The sequence below is a fragment of the Mus musculus genome, chromosome 14, assembly GCF_000001635.26.
Source record: "Mus musculus strain C57BL/6J chromosome 14, GRCm38.p6 C57BL/6J".
Taxonomy (NCBI): domain Eukaryota; kingdom Metazoa; phylum Chordata; class Mammalia; order Rodentia; family Muridae; genus Mus; species Mus musculus.
In genome coordinates, this window is record NC_000080.6 from 56956296 (window position 1) to 56972204 (window position 15909).

At 40.2% G+C, this 15909-nt stretch overlaps 1 protein-coding gene across 6 annotated transcripts in view; it reads left to right on the forward strand.

Annotated features, from left to right (window-relative positions):
* Zmym2 (zinc finger, MYM-type 2) overlaps positions 1 to 6063 on the forward strand; it is a 75830-nt gene extending 69767 nt beyond the window's left edge. For 4 of the 6 annotated variants that reach the window (XM_011245220.3, NM_029498.4, XM_011245221.3 and 1 more), the window contains 3 exons: positions 557 to 808; positions 1887 to 2007; positions 3420 to 6063. In XM_011245220.3, coding sequence (XP_011243522.1) covers positions 557 to 808; positions 1887 to 2007; positions 3420 to 3612 — 566 coding nt within the window. In that variant the 3' untranslated portion in view covers positions 3613 to 6063. The remainder of the gene's footprint in view (positions 1 to 556; positions 809 to 1886; positions 2008 to 3419) is intronic. The other 2 variants (XM_011245219.3, XM_030248091.1) reach the window with 1 other exon arrangement.
* Positions 6064 to 15909: the final 9846 nt, after the last annotated feature.

Sequence of the window (15909 nt, forward strand, 5' to 3'; positions counted from 1 at the left end):
TAATGCTATTTTAAATATGTGTTGATAGTTGATAATGGAATTGTTATTTTTACAGAAAGTATGTTAAGTATATTTAGGAAGTAATTTAAGTTACGATGGAAGAGCTTGTGAACGTGAGCTCATATGCAGATAAATAGTAACTGATGTTTGTGAAGAACTTAGTAAAACCTGTGGCCTACTTTCTTTGTAGTACAAAGCTAGATTGTCTTAAGACCTACAATGTAGATTCTTATGTTAATAAAATAATATTTGTTTATGGGAATCATGTGTTTTTTTTAAGAATTGTACAGATTTAAAATTATTTTCTGATCATGATGTCATTTTCTTACTGAGGGACAGAAATAAGCATCCTGTACCTTATTCTGGGGGTGGTGATTTCATGCTCTGTTTCTCAACGTATGTGTTGTTAAAGGAGCTAATATGTAATTAGGGGTTCATTCACAGTGATCTAATGTGAGTAGTAGATTGACTTAGGGCTGTTTTAAACTCACTTTATTTCTAGATAGTCAAAACTGTGGTATTTACAAATCTTTTAAAGTAGTTTTTTCTATTTAAGGGTCAATTTTCTCTCGAGTTGAAGAAGACTATCTCTGGAGGATAAAACAACTAGGATCCCACTCTCCAGTAGCACTTTTGAATACCCTATTCTACTTTAACACTAAGTATTTTGGCCTGAAAACAGTGGAACAACACTTAAGACTTTCCTTTGGCACTGTGTTTAGGCATTGGAAAAAAAATCCTTTAACAATGGAAAATAAAGCATGTCTTCGCTATCAGGTGTCTTCCTTATGTGGAACAGACAATGAAGGTAGTGTAACTTTCTATAAAAACAAGACTTATCTCTATATGCATGAATGTATTTTTCCAGCATGAATATATGTGCATCATACATTTCAGTGTTTGCTGGTGTCATAAGAAGGTGTCAGACCCCTTGGAACTGGGGTATGAATGATTGTGAGTCACCGTGTAGATGCAGGGAACTCAACCTAGGACTTCTGCAAGAGCAGTAAGTGCTCTTAAACTCTGAGCCATCACTGGCCCTGATAGTATAGCATTTTTATTTGGAGATTGTCTGTGGTGGGAATGTTCAACTTGCCTTACTGAAGTCCACCTTTGCCATTCATTAAGAGACTAAAGACAGTTACTTTAATAAACACAACAAACAGTGTATGTCTGTATGTCCGGCTTTGTTGTTGTTTTGGTTTTGTTTCTTTTTGAGATGAGGTCTTACTATGCTGTGTTGGCTAGTCTGGAACTCCTGTGTAGACCAGGATTACCTCACACTCCTAGAGATCCATTTGCTGCCTTTAAATGTCTTATTGTTGTAGTTTGTTTTGAGATAAGATATCTAGTCCAAACTGGCCTTAAGCCGTATAGCAAAGAAGGACCTTGGATCTGTGATCCTCCCTATTCTGAGAAGACTGGCATGAACCACTCACTATACCTGTTTTTAAGCTGAGCCTCTAGGATCCTTTTCTTGGAAAAATAGTACATTACTAAAAGCTGCCACACAGAAAATCCTGAAGGGCACCTAATCCTATGTTGCTAAAACAGGTACTAAGGGTAAATGCCTTCCCTAGGAATTAGTTTTAGGGGGTTGTGGGATAACTCATTGGGTAAAACCATTTGCTGTGCAAGTCTGACCACCTGAATTGGAGTTCTTGGAGCCCACATAAAATACCAAATGCAGTAGAGTGAGGAGAGGAGAGACAGAATCACGAGGAAGCTCCTAGGCCAGCTATCCTGGAGTATCCAGTGCAGTAGTAGAGACCTCTCCTGCCTTGGAGAGGTGGCACTTATTCACACACATGTCATACAGATACACAAACTCACAGGAAAGGAAAAAGATTGGTGTAGGAGCCTTACTTTTGTTGTTGTTGTTAAAGATAAAATTGCTACTGGAAAACGAAAACATGAAGATGATGAGCCAGTATTTGAACAAGTTGAAAACACAGCCAACCCTTCTAGATGTCCTGTGAAAATGTTTGAATGCTACTTGTCTAAAAGGTGAATGAACATTAATGATATTTGACTAAAATTATATAGTACTGGGGAGTTTAACTTGGGGTCGCCTGCCTACTAGGTATAAGTGCTCTACTACTAGCTACATCCTTTGCCTGGTACTTTTAAAAGATGTTTGTATAAGTTGGTTGACTTTAACACTATTAAGAAATGAAAGTATTTAATTAACTTAAAAATTTTTTTTCTCCGTGCTTTCATGGAGTCTTTTGTTCCAAAGTTGTATTTAGCTCTAACTTTAGAGTCCCCTTGTGAAATACCTAGCACATGCACTTTAGGGTTCTAGTCCATATTAAGGAATCACTCTTTACTAAAAAATACCACTCCTGCTGTCCTGTCCCCCTTACATTAGAAAATTAAGCAGGTCTGTTGATTGCCAAGCGGAGATAGAAACTTTTGTAGAGGTAACTATGTTATGCTTCTGGGGTGTTTAGTCTCTGCTTTATCTCTTTAGTTGTCCTACTAAACTAGAAAGAGGCCCATACTGTAAATAGGTAGTTCATGGCACATGACTTTACACAAACAGTTTGCTAGCTTCTAGTGCAAAGATAGATGTGTTTAAAAGTAGGTCGAAGGAGTTGAGGTGAAAATAAAATACTTAGATGTGAATGGAAACAGTCTTTGAAGACATTTCCAGTTGTATGACTGTCATCTTCCCCTGTCTAAAAGCAGCACACACTGGGAACTACTAAAGAGCTGAGGGCCCAAGGACTGTCTCGTTTTGAGTATTGTGAGTGTTGTTTTAAATAAGCACTCTCACTTTCAGAAAGAGAAAGTATGTTGTGTTGTACATTGTAAACAACTTTCCAAATCATAGTGTGATTTTCAGGGTGGTTCTCATGAACTAGTAAAAACATGAATGTCACCTCTAACATGACTATGTATCTAACTGTGGCATAAAGGTAGCTTTCTTCAGCTCTATTCTGGACCATCAGTTTAGTTTTGTGGATTTCCAGTGCCGGTAACAATTTGCCAGGTGTGTGTGAATTCCTTTTTTGGAATTTGATGTTTTTTCTAGTGCAGTAAGACTTTTTTTGTGTTATATATTTTCATCATTTTAGGTCACATTTTTCACATTTCCTTTTTCCTGAATGGACATACACACTTAATGTGATTGAGATTGTAATTGGCACAATTACAATAATGACTAAAATGATAGTATATATATTAATGGAGTCTTGGATTTATGAAATAAGAATTTCAATTATATTTGGGAACTAATCCTTTGTCATAAAAACTTAAGAGAGCAGCTTACTGATATATTATTGCAGTTAATGAAGCAGAGGCTCTGAGTACATCTATTGTTTAGGGCTGAGTTATTCTTAAAAGAAGTAAATTTGCTGGGAATTTTGTTATGTTTTGTGAAATTGACCTTTTTTCTTTTTCTTTTTCCTCCAAAGTCCACAGAACCTTAATCAGAGAATGGATGTTTTTTATTTACAACCAGAATGTTCTAGTTCTACAGATAGCCCTGTCTGGTACACATCTACTTCCCTGGACCGGAACACCTTGGAAAATATGCTTGTACGGGTTCTTCTAGTAAAAGATATTTATGATAAAGACAATTATGAACTGGATGAAGACACAGACTAAAAAGGACCATTTCAGAAGCAATGGGATAACACAGCATTAGATAGTCATGCTGCTAGATCTTTACAGGAAAACATTTTAAGTTTACTCCTTCTGTTCTGAGTTTTGTAGCAATGTACCCACACTGGGTATTACCATGTAAATAATCTGTGTGTGAAAGTTGCCATTATTCTATGTAGTGGTTTTAGGATACTTAACAAATACATCAAATTCTTTTTTATTATTATTTATTTGATTAGGTATGTTTGTAACTTTTTACATTACAAATAAGAAGAGAATGTGCCATGTATAAGTTTTTCTTGTTGCACTGCTCTGCTGTTGCAAAGCTCCCTGCAGAGGGCGGGCTTTATGCGTTCCTGACCAGATGGTTGTGTATGGGTAGCACTACTCAAGTTTAGAACTTGCGGTGTCTTTCAGAATTTTTAAAATAAACTGTAAACTAATAGGCTGGGTTTTTTGTTTGTTTGTTTTATGTTTTAGTTACTGAAGCCTTAGCAGGTTATGTAGAGAGATACCATCTTCTGTACCAAAAATAGACAAGAGAATGCTGTTGATACTGGTGTTCTGTAATGTGAACTTATGCTGGTGAAAACAACTTTATGTTCCCCTTATTAAAACTTAGTGTCCTTTTCTCACTTGTGACTTTCTGCATCACCCCATCAATTTAAGGAAAAAAAGTATGTATATATGTGTAAGTAGAGAGAGAGAGTGAGAGAGAGAGAGTGACTATAACTTGAAAACAAGATTAAGACATTTTTCTTTGTAAAATGTCCGGCGACAGTGTAAGACTCTTGTTTTTCTTTCCCACGGCAGCCATCAGCATCTGAGGCCCTCACCTGCCAGGTGTATTACAGCTTGCATAGCACTCTCGAGTGTCACCACTCTCGCTGGAGGTCTTGTGCTGCTTCCAGAAGTGACATGCATATGTGGGGCAGAATTATTTTTAGAAATGCCACTCTTGAAATATTCATTTTAGAAAGTCAGGCTACTTGAAGGGAGACAGTGTCACATTGTTCTATGGCTATTACCAATGGAGAATGCTGACTAGTCCAGGAGACTGAAGAAACAGAAGCTGGTGGATGGTGCCAGTGCCAGTGTCAGAGGAAATCTTGCTTGCTACTAGGTTGTTTGGCTTTGAAATTTAATTACTTCTTATAGAAGATTACATTTAAAATACTTTTGTGCTTCTGCATAGCAGTTTATCTGTTCATAACTTTTAGATTAAGGAAATCTACTTCAAATTATACTTTCTAAAGACTGAGTAAAGTGGTATCTGAAAATTATCAGTTATTTAGCTGACTTTGTATATAGCATGTGTGATGTTTCCTTCTTATTTCTGAATCCTGAAATCACCATGGTGATACTAGTTTTCAAAATAGTTCTGAGGGAAATTGTTTTCCATAGTGACTAGACAGTATATAGCCCTTATCAATTTCTCTCTTCTTTAGCATAAATTTTAGCAAGTAAAGAAATTTTCTCAATCATGATTTTGAAAATTTCACAGGTATAGCTACTGCTCGTTTAAGCAATAACTATCTGAAATGTTTTTGGCATGAAAATTTATAGTGTTCTAAATTTTTATAAGTTTGAATAACTTCAGTCCCTTGGTTTTCTATTTGAATCATCAGACTGATAGTGGCAGCTCCATACTTTACTAAGACAGACCTGCCCCTCGCCTGTTAAGTGAAGCTGGAAACACTTAACAACAGAATGCAGATGTTTCTTGGCTTTTCAGCGCGCCTTCTGAAGCACTTTTACTAGAAATGCATATTGTGATTAAAGACTGGTTAATCCTAACCATCTTCTATTCTTCAGAGTGGTGCTATAGCCCATCAAAAAAAAGCAATAAATTTACCCACAAATGTCACATGTATATTTTACCAATACCATAAATTTCTGCCGTGGTACTACTAAGCACCGTGTCTTGCTATTTAGTTTTTATTGTTTGTACATTTTAGCTTTTCTAAGCAGAAATGCCTACAGAAGTTTGATCGTACATGATAGAGGATCTAGAGCTTGCCTTTGTCTCATGCAATCCAATGATTGATCTACTTGATTCTCAGGGGGAAAGAAAAACAAACTATTTTATGAGAATTGTTCTGGGAAATTTATTTCACCTGGAACACATTTCCTTGATTCTTGGCTGTCTTTAGTGTGTGGCCATAACTAACTGCTGAGAGAAAGGACATTGAAATGATAGTTTATTTTTATTTCTTGGTGACTTCTGATTATAGACAGCATCCTGTAAATATAACTTTATTGTCTTGAGATGTCTATTGAAGATACTATATTTTTCTGTTCTGAACGATTTTGCCACTTAAAATCGTTCAATGAAAAAGATGACTAGCTATTCTGAGGCAGGTGGATTTCCCATGCAAACTGAATCCTTAACGCATTTCAAAAGGCTTTTACTGTATTAGGTAACATGAGATATTAAAGGATTTTTCTAGGCAAGACGCTCAGTCTTTTTTTTTCCCCATAAAAGTACTTTTTACTCAAATTGTAACTCATGTTTTTCTTTCATGAAATGGAGTGGTTATTGGAGTGTTCATACTGAAATAGGAGAAGGGTGCATATTGTCCTATGCTTTCTAATTTACACTGCTTTTTCTGGCTTCCCTTTGTCTTGGCCAATTGTGGTTTGCAAACCGGGGTGACTCATTATATGGAGCAGAGAGGACAGTCCCGCTGGAGAGGACAGAAAATGGCAAGTTTGAGTTTGCATTTCCCTACCATAGGTGCCACTCAGTCTGTGGTCCTAAATGTCTTAAATATCCTAAATACAGTCATAAATTACTAAACATTAATGTTTTTATCTGGCCAGCTATTTTCAAGGGGGGTATCATTACACGGCTCTGCTTTTGTTCTAAGCTACCATTAATTGTAAGTTTCTTTAGTTTCTCTCAAAAAAACAAAAAGACATGACTTTCGTGTCTGGGTGAAAGCATTTTAAAGAACAAATTTCACTAACTTAATTGCAGAATTATCAGTTTTACCCCTGACAAGCCATTATGTATGTTTAGACTGAAGTTTGCTCAAGTTTACTAATTCTTTTCTGCTGTGTCCTTGGGATTACACCAATTGCAGAGTGTCACCAGTTTGGAAGCTTCTATCTACAACAGGTCAATGTCTTGTTAAGGGGCTGGGAGTAGAAACAGCTACTCTGCATCTTCATCTGGAAGATGGATAATCATAAACCACTGTGCTTACCGCATGGTGAGATGAATTGGGTAGGAAAATGTCCTATAATAAAAGGCAGGGGACAGCCTCATTACCGAATCACAAGCTGATGGATTTAGACCAAAATACAAGTTTAAGATTTAACTTGTGGACAGAAGTGACTAACTGAACATTCCTAGTTTGAAAATCTGAGATCTGCGATGGTCTTAAAAATCCAAAACTGTTGAAGGGCCGTCATGACAACACACAAACACTTTGAGTGTCGGAATCGTTACAGACTCCAGATTGATCGTGTGTTGCCAAACATCTCAGCTCGTGTGGGACTGGAGAGCCACAGGCCATGGTATCACAGCTGAGCTCCAAACTGACCATGTTCTCTCTCTCTCGAAGCACAGTGACAGTAAGAATGGCAGGGCTTGAGGTTTCTAAAGCCCAGTACTGCTTGCGTTTCTGATTCTCGAGTAGCAAATTGAGCTTGGTTACAATGCACCTCACAGACTGACAGTCGATCCTTGTGATTCACTTAGTATGTTTTCTTGGAGATGGGGAAGGTCTAAAACAGCTTTAGTACAGAAACCATATCAGTTTTTAAAGTCCAACTCAAAACTGCACAGTGATATTAACACACAACTGTTTACTACACACTTCCCTTTTTTCTCTTGATTTATCAAGACAGGGTTTCTTCGTGTGACCCTGGCTGTCTTGGAACTTGCACTATAGATCAGGCTGCTGGCCTGCCTCTGCCTCCTGAGTAGTAGGATCAAAGCAGTGCGCCACTAGGCCCAGCTTTTTACACGGTTTTTTTGTATGTGTGTGTACTACAGAACTGCTGCTCTCCAGGGTACGTAGAAAAGTGTGTCAAAGTACTTCTAAACAAGATACACCTACATAATGGATGCACTCTCCATCTTCAGAAGGCTGTGAACAAGATAGAAGTACTCCCAAAGGCTGCTGCTGTGCTCTACATTTGTTTAAGAGACCATCACTGCCTGTGAATGTGGTGTAGATTGTCCTGTGACTGCAGGTGCTCCAGTAGAAATGGTCAGAGTAGTTCTGGACAGTGATGGTATCAGCCCTGGTCTATAGCTTTCAGCCCAACCCAGTGTATGAGTATGAAGTAGCTCCCAACCACAGACCTGTAATATTTACCAGGCGTTAGCCATGTCTACAAGGACCTTGGCTACAGTGAATCAAAAGCAATCCAGTTTCTAAGTTCTGTACAGTAAGTGGAACACACAATGTGCAACATGTTGCAGGTTATTCTACACTGGTAGAGGGATTTCCACAGCAATTGCTTTTGGAATAAACTCAGCTCACTAAGTCATAGTGAGTTCTTAGCTCTATACAATATAAAACATTCAGACACTGATCACATGTTAATAGTTTGTTGTTGCTCATTTGAGGTAGTGTCTCATCTATCAGAACTACTTCAAACAGGGTTTGCCTCTCTCAAATGCACAATTTTGTAGTTCTAAGTTGCTGTCAGAAGGTGGCAGTAGAGCACAGCATGGTATCTATTTGTGTTTGTGGTATTCATACTATATTTAAAGTCCTTGGGAATCTTGTAATATAGGCTCTTTACGGGTGAATTATGTGCTGTAGATTGATGTTAATGGGGTTGGGGCACCACCTTGTTATTAGGGACCCTGGTATAGCTGTCTCGTATGAGGCTATGCCAGTGCCTGGCAAACACAGAGGTGGATGCTCACAGTCATCTATAAGATGGAACACAGGGCCCCCAATGGAGAAACTAGACAGAGCACCCAAGGAGCTGAAGGGGTCTGCAACCCTATAGGTGGAACAACAATATGAACTAACCAGTACCCCCAGAGCTCATGTCTCTAGCTGCATATGTAGCAGATGGCCTAGTCGGCCATCGCTGGGAAGAGAGGCCCCTTGGTATTGCAAACTTTGTATGTCCCAGTACAGGGGAATGCCAGGGCCAAGAAGCGGGAGTGGGTAGGTAAGGGAGCAGGGTGGGGGGAGGGTATAGGGAACTTTTGGAATAGCATTTGAAATGTATATAAAGAAAATAATAAAAAAAAAGAACCAAGAATGTGACTGGCATAAGCTATGTGTACACAGTGTAAGTCCATCTCTGTCACAGACTTGGGGGAAAAAGTTTTTTCAGAATTTTTAAGTATTATTAATAAGGGATTGGTGATAAATGTAATAGATTGGTATTTTTAGTAAAATATTTAGGCTTTTTTTTTGTTGAGGGAGAAGTAGAGATAAATTTGTAAAATTTGCATTTGGGTTTTGTTTATACAGTCTACTATGTACCTATGACTGTCCTAGAACTCACTATGTAGACAAGGCTGTTGTCTAACTCAGAGATCCACCGTCCTCAGTCTCCCAGATTCTGGGACTAAAGGAATATGCCACTACACCTGGCCCCACTTGGATTTTAAGAGTGCATAAAATAGGAATAAAATATACAAGTGATAACTTTAGATTCACCATTGAATTCAGAATTACTAAAATGTAATAATAACTTTCCACCCTTTTGAGCATTTGTAGCCTAAGTATGTAAGCAAGATACCTTTGTGGAGAGCTATTTTCACAGGATCCAATCATCTATTCAACAAACTGACCATCCTGCAGGGACTTGGTCACATGCTGAGAATGGAATGGGACATAGAGCCTGGCCCCTCCTCTCCAGGATACGGTCTGTAGCTGGGGAGACTGTTGGCTAAGATGGGCACCTGGGCCTTTAAGTGAAGCACTATACCTAGTACCAGCTCACAGTGAAACCAGCTCTTTCTATCTGACTGAAATTCCAGGCATCTCTACTGACATGTTTCCAGTTCTGTCCAGAAGGAAATGCAAGATGGAAATAGCAGAGAAAATCTCCCAGATGTGAGATTTCTGTCTTCAGAGATTTATTTGTACATGTCTGTCCCATTCTTTTTTAAATGTCTCCTTGCTACAAGAGCAGAGTATACATTATACTTTGTGTGAATGTAATGTAATGGGGGTATAGTCATCCCCCCACTCCCCATCGAAAGTACCTAGGAAAGTTCTGGCACGTATTAGGTGTAAATATACATGTTGCAGGACTGTAGCGGTGGCTCAGTGGTTAAGAGAACTGGCTATTCTTCCAGAGGATCCTGGTTCAGTTCCCAGAATACACGTGACAGTTCAAACCTGTCTAACAACAGTTCCAGGGAATCTGTCAACCTTACAGACATACAGGTATGCAAAACACTAGTGCACATAAAAATGTTTGTTGAATAATGGTTTTTAAGTAGACTGGAATGATGTATAAGAATGTGCCTGTGAGCATCTGTGTCTTACCTGGGTCTCTGCTGACTCATCCTGAATGCTGCTACTCTCCTGCTGCCTTTTGAGTTCTAGGCCTTCCATTTCAATACAAGAGAGTTGGGGTCTGGGGCCAGATGTGGGCACCTGGTTAGTAGTCTGCATGGGCTTTAGAGGAGCTGTGTTCGTAACATTGGTTAGAAACCTAGTCAAAATCAGCCACAAATCCTTAAAGGAACAGGGCGTGTAGTTAGAGGGAGATAAAAATATTCTCAGCAAAGCCCATCTAACCCTTCCTGTTCTGGGTTAGACTATTTTTTATGATGTCAGTCTGAAAGCCTAGTACAGAGGCAGTGCTCTGCACCTACGTTTTATTCCACTTAAATTAACTATCCTGAGCTCTACCTGGGCCATATTTATGCTGTTACATCTGTGCTTTTCACCAAAGCTAGAGTGTTTGCCCTAAAGTGTGAGGCTCCCTGACACCAGTCAAAATTCCTGTGGGTTTAAGAGCAATCATTCCAGTGTAATACCACCTGCAAGGTGGTGCTATCACTCACAATTTAAAGGCCTGTGTCACACAAGCCAATGGCAGAAATGCCATCTGGGGCTTTAGAAGTGTGCTCTGGAGCCACTGTACAGTTCAGCCAGGTGTGAAGCAGGAAGTCCAAGTGACCTAGAACCCAGAACTCTTCTTGATACAAAATGGCAAGTGTGTGTATGCCAAAAATAATAGGTGTGCAAGAAGCTTTGGAAGCTAGGAGGCAGGTGGTAAGTGGTCACAGGAGAGCCAGTGATAGCCACACACGGAGGGCTCAGTCACTGCCACCACTGCTAGCACCAAGGCACAGTGCTCTCATCTATAAACATCTGTAAAGGACCAGAGAATATGCTAGGCTCTAGGAAAGAAACAATAGGAAAAAAAATAAGGTACTTATGATGACATTATGAGGTACTTAATAGAATTCCCACAAGGCTTCTACTGCAAGATGAAAATTTACAGAAAAATCACTATATTCTATTAAAGCCCCAATGGAATGCCCTTTATTTGACAGGACTGCTCATTTTGTTTAAGTGGGGGTCAAAGCCAATACTTTGTTATCGGAAGTGGTTGGTTGCAAATGTTTATCTGTTGGGTCTCATCTTTAATAAAAATGTCTTCTCGAATGGGTAGTGTTACTGACTGCTGGCAAGTCAGGAGTCAAGTGCATTCCTCTCTTGAAAGGCAATAGTAACAATTTTCTGTTTTGTTTCCTTTTTTACAATTTATTTCTTTCTCTTCCTCCTTTCTTTGTTTACTTGTTTACTTATACTCTTGTTTTATTTACCTCTCAGTATATCCTTATGTTGCAGATTGATCCCTTTCCATACAGAGTTGCATGGACTGAGGTTGTACCATCAGCTGTCGGGTTAATGTTAGTTGTTGGAAGTCCCTCTCCTGAACTATGTTTTCTATTGTAGCATTGTTTGCCTTGTGATTTTTTACTTGCTCTTTAAGAAACATCTCTACCCCTGTAACAAAAGCTAGTTTCTTTTTTTTTTTTAAGATTTATTTATTTTATCAATGTGAGTACATTGTAGCTGTCTTCAGACTTTACAGGTGGTTGTGAGCCACCATGTGGTTGCTGGGATTTGACACACACACACACACACACAAACACACACACACAAACACACACACACACACACACATACACACACACACACACACACACCACAGGGAGAAAGAAATTTCAGCTTGGCCTTGAATGCAAAAGTACAATAAAAGTTTACATTGTTAAGTCCCCAAGCTTAATAGTGTGGCAAGACCAGAAGGGGCTATTAAATTGTGATTTCTCTTAACAAAAGTCTGTGGATCCAGGGTCCAAGAGAGTGCATGGTGTTGGTCCTTGCCACTGTGGGTTTAGTCATGGGTAGATTTAGGCATGCTACCATGGGGCCTGCCGAGGCCACCAGCTACCATCAGCTTCAAGTGTTTCAATCTCTGCTAAGTCTTGCTCCAAATACATACAAACCCATCTCAGCATTATCTTTTAGGTTTTAGTGGATTTTTTCCCCATATAGATTTATTGATAGAGATAGACATTTAGTTTGAGGGGCTGATGGAGCTCTGTGGTAGAGTGCTAGCACATATACTAGGCTTGAGTTCTACCTTGGCTTAGCACTGAGAGAAAGGAGGAAAGAAAAAGCTGAGTCTTCAGTCACTTCAGTCTGGGTAACTCCTTACAAGCAACTGTGGTGTATGGTGAAATCACAGCCCATGAAGAGTGAGTAGAACGCCAAATGTGATGATTGGACCCCTGTCCCTGCGTTTGGGAATCTGAGGCAGGAGGATTGAGAGGTAGAGTCTAGCCTTGGTTATAAACTGAGATCTTTGTCTTACACATATACCCCACCACCACCACCCTCAAGAATAAAAGAAAAGAACGAGGGGAGCTTGAGGGAAGAGTGATGTGGGGGTTTGATGATCCCGTAACCAGAAGCCTGCAGTTCACAGCTGCTGACTAAAGATGCATGGATGAGTGTGTGAGGGAGGACTGTTTAGTTGCTTCCAGTGGCCTTAGCCTCTCCCTGGTCCAGGGCTCTTGCAGAGTGGTACCTCATAGCCTGCAAGAGCCCTGCGTGGAGCCAAGCCCAGCCTCTCAAAGTCAGGCAAGGTGCTTTCTACCTGTTAAGTGCCGCATACTGCCAGTCCTGTAGAAGGAAGGGAGCTCCCTGGCGTGCCTTGGGCTTGGTGTTCTGGTCTGCCTCATTCTCAGGGACCAGAGGCAGCAGGTGTCTTTAGAGAGTGAGCCTCACAGGGCTGGCCTTGGCTACTTCTTTGCTGTGTCTCGCTGATGGAGTTTGTAGGATTAAAACATTTAGCAATTTAGGATTTTGAGAGGCTGATAGCATGGCATCTATTGAGGACAAGGGATTTAAGTACAGGTTCCCACAAGAGTCCTTCCTGCCAAAACTCAGCAGCAGCCAGCAGTGAGGAAGCTGCACAGTAGTATTTCAGAATACCTGCGAGCAGGGCTGGTCATGAGTAGAGTTGATGGCTAAGCAGCTGCAGTAGTTGGTACCTCTTGAGATCACTTTCCTGGGGAGGCAGGAAGGCTGAGGGAATAAAGGTGGTGGTCGACATGACTTTGTTCCCTTGGACCCACGTGGTAGGGAGAACCAAGTTATCCTCTGACCTCCACATTCTCATGATTCACATGTGACCCCATTCTGACCCCCCCACATGAAAGATAAATAAGTATAAAACCACTTTTCTCAGCATATATTTAGGTTTTACTAGACAAGCTGATCTGGGTTGCTTGGTGTGGAAAAGGAGGCTGGGAAAGGCAAGTTCAGCTTCTGCCTGAGGGTCTTTAAGGGAGGTGGCTCGGGATCCCGCCCACACAACAAATAAAGGCCCAGGACCTGTCTTCCGCAGAAGATAGAGTCTAGGACATCGGTCTGTGTTAGCTAGCACTGAGTTCTCCCACTTTGAACTGAGGACCAGCAAAAGCATTTCATCCCTATCCACTTGGCACTCATGCCCTCGGGCTTGGTGAAGGCAGGCTATTGCTCTGTATGGGGTGCTGCAGCAGGGGCCATATCAGACAGCAGGTGCAGGGCAAGGCTGTAGCTGTTATTATTACGGAAACAGGATTCTCTAGCCGCTGAACCGTTGCAAGAACAACACTGCCCTTTCTACTAACCCTGAATTTTTCTATAATTTGAGATGTATTGTTCTCTGCTGTTTCCCCGAGCACTCTGAATCAGCTCAAGCTGGCTCTTTGGGCTAAGAAAACGGTTCCAACACAAAGGTGAACCAGAGGTTTAGCAGCTCGTGCCTTCATGTGGATGCCTGTGAGTACCTGCCACGCGTTCTTTAGCAGTATTCTCCATACCCCGACATGGAAGGAAGGAAAACCTTTTGCTTTGCTCATAATGGATTTTTCTGAGTGATGTGATCAAAAGGGGCACAGAAGAAAAGGGAAGCGGTTTTATTTTGTTACCAAATCCCAGCTCTGTAGTGCATTCTAGAAACCCTCAAAACCGAGATAAGTTTTACTCACACACATTTCTACTGGGAGCCAAACCTGAGCTCAAACGTAGTTACATTAAAATATCTGTCTTCTTGTTTCTTCTTTCCCTGGAGTCTGATGATTTGGCCCGGAAGCTTCTCCGTCCTGTTGAATGAACCGTCTGAGACCATCATGTGGCCAAGCTTTCAACGAAACACAATAAAAGAGGCTGCAGCCAGACATGGGCACAGTCATGAAAGGCTGACAGAAACACATTCTGGTGAACTGCAGTATGTCAGGGAAGTGAGGCAAAAAGGGGGGCACAGAGACTGGTGGTGAGGAAAACAGGAACGATTCCAGACAGTCCTCATTCAGATTATCAGTAAAACAGTCTACTTTAGATCTTAAGTGTTCTGAGTCAGTACTTTGTTAAAGCATGAAAGAACCTGTACTGGAACCACAAGGAGAAACATTTTCCTCTGCATTCCCTTTCTGGTCTCCCCCTCCCCTGCTGCTCCCCCTCCCCACTTGATCCTCTCATTCCAGTTCCCCACCCATTTATAACTATCCATTGTATCTCCCTTTTCTCTCATCTATCTGGCTCTGTTCCTTACTCTATAACTAGCCTCTGTGGTTCTATGGACACTTATCATTGACTTAACAGCTAATATCCACTTGTAAGTAAGTATATATACCCCCTTTGTCTTTCTGGGTCCGGGTTACCTCATTCAGGAAAATTTTTCTTGTTCCATCCGTGTACCTGCAAATTTTATGATTTCATTTTCTTAGACATCTGAGTAACACTCCATGATGTAATGTATCACATTTTTTAAATCCATTCTTCTGTTGATGGACCTCTAGGCTGTTTCCAATTTTTGGCTATTATGACCATGGTTCAACATTTGTCTCTGTGATAGGATGAAGTGTCCTTTATGTATATGCCCAAGATACTTCATGTGAAATAACTGGGTCTTAAAGAACACTGAGTTCCATCTTCCTGAGCCTGAGGAACTGCCACACCAGTGCTGGAGGAGTGTTCCCCTCATGCCACAGTTTCTCCAGCACGAGCTGTCACTTGTCTAATTGATCTTAGCCATTCTGACAGGTGTCAGATAAATCTCAAAGTCGTTTTGATTTGCATTTCCTTGATGGCTAAGGATGTTGAACATTTCTTTAAGAAATTTCTTGGCCATTTGAGAGTCCTCTTTTAAGACTTTTCTGTTTAGATCTGTACCCCATTTTAAAACTGGATTATTTTCTTGAGTTCTTTATATATTTTGGGTATTATCAGATGTGTAGTTTGGGAAATTCTTTCCCCATTCCGTAGGCCGCTGCTTTGTCCAAATGATGGTATCCTTTGCTGTGCAGAGGCTTTGCAGTTTCATGAGGTGCCATTTATAATTGTTGATTTCGGTGTCTGTGCTAATGGTGTTCTGTTCAGAAAGTCTTTTCCTATGCATAGGAGATCGAGACTATTCCCCATTTTCTCTTCTATCAGGTTCATCATATTTGGTTTTATTGTTGAGGTCTTTGATGCACTTGGAGTTGTGTTTTGTACATGAGTAGCATGGATCCACTAAGTTTTTCTACAAGCATTCATCCAGTTTGACCATTTGTTGAGGATGCTATATAAAAAAAAAAAAAAGATAGTATATGTCTTTGACTTTATCAAAAATCAATGACCATTAGCATGTAGATTTATGTCTGGGTCTCAATTCAATTCCATTGATCAGCATGTCTGTTTTTGTGCTAATCAAATGCTTTATTAAAAAGCTTTGTAGGACAACTTGAAATTGAAACTGGTAATGTTTTCAGTAGTTCTTTTATTATTCAGAATAGTTTTAGGCAGTGTGTATGTCTGT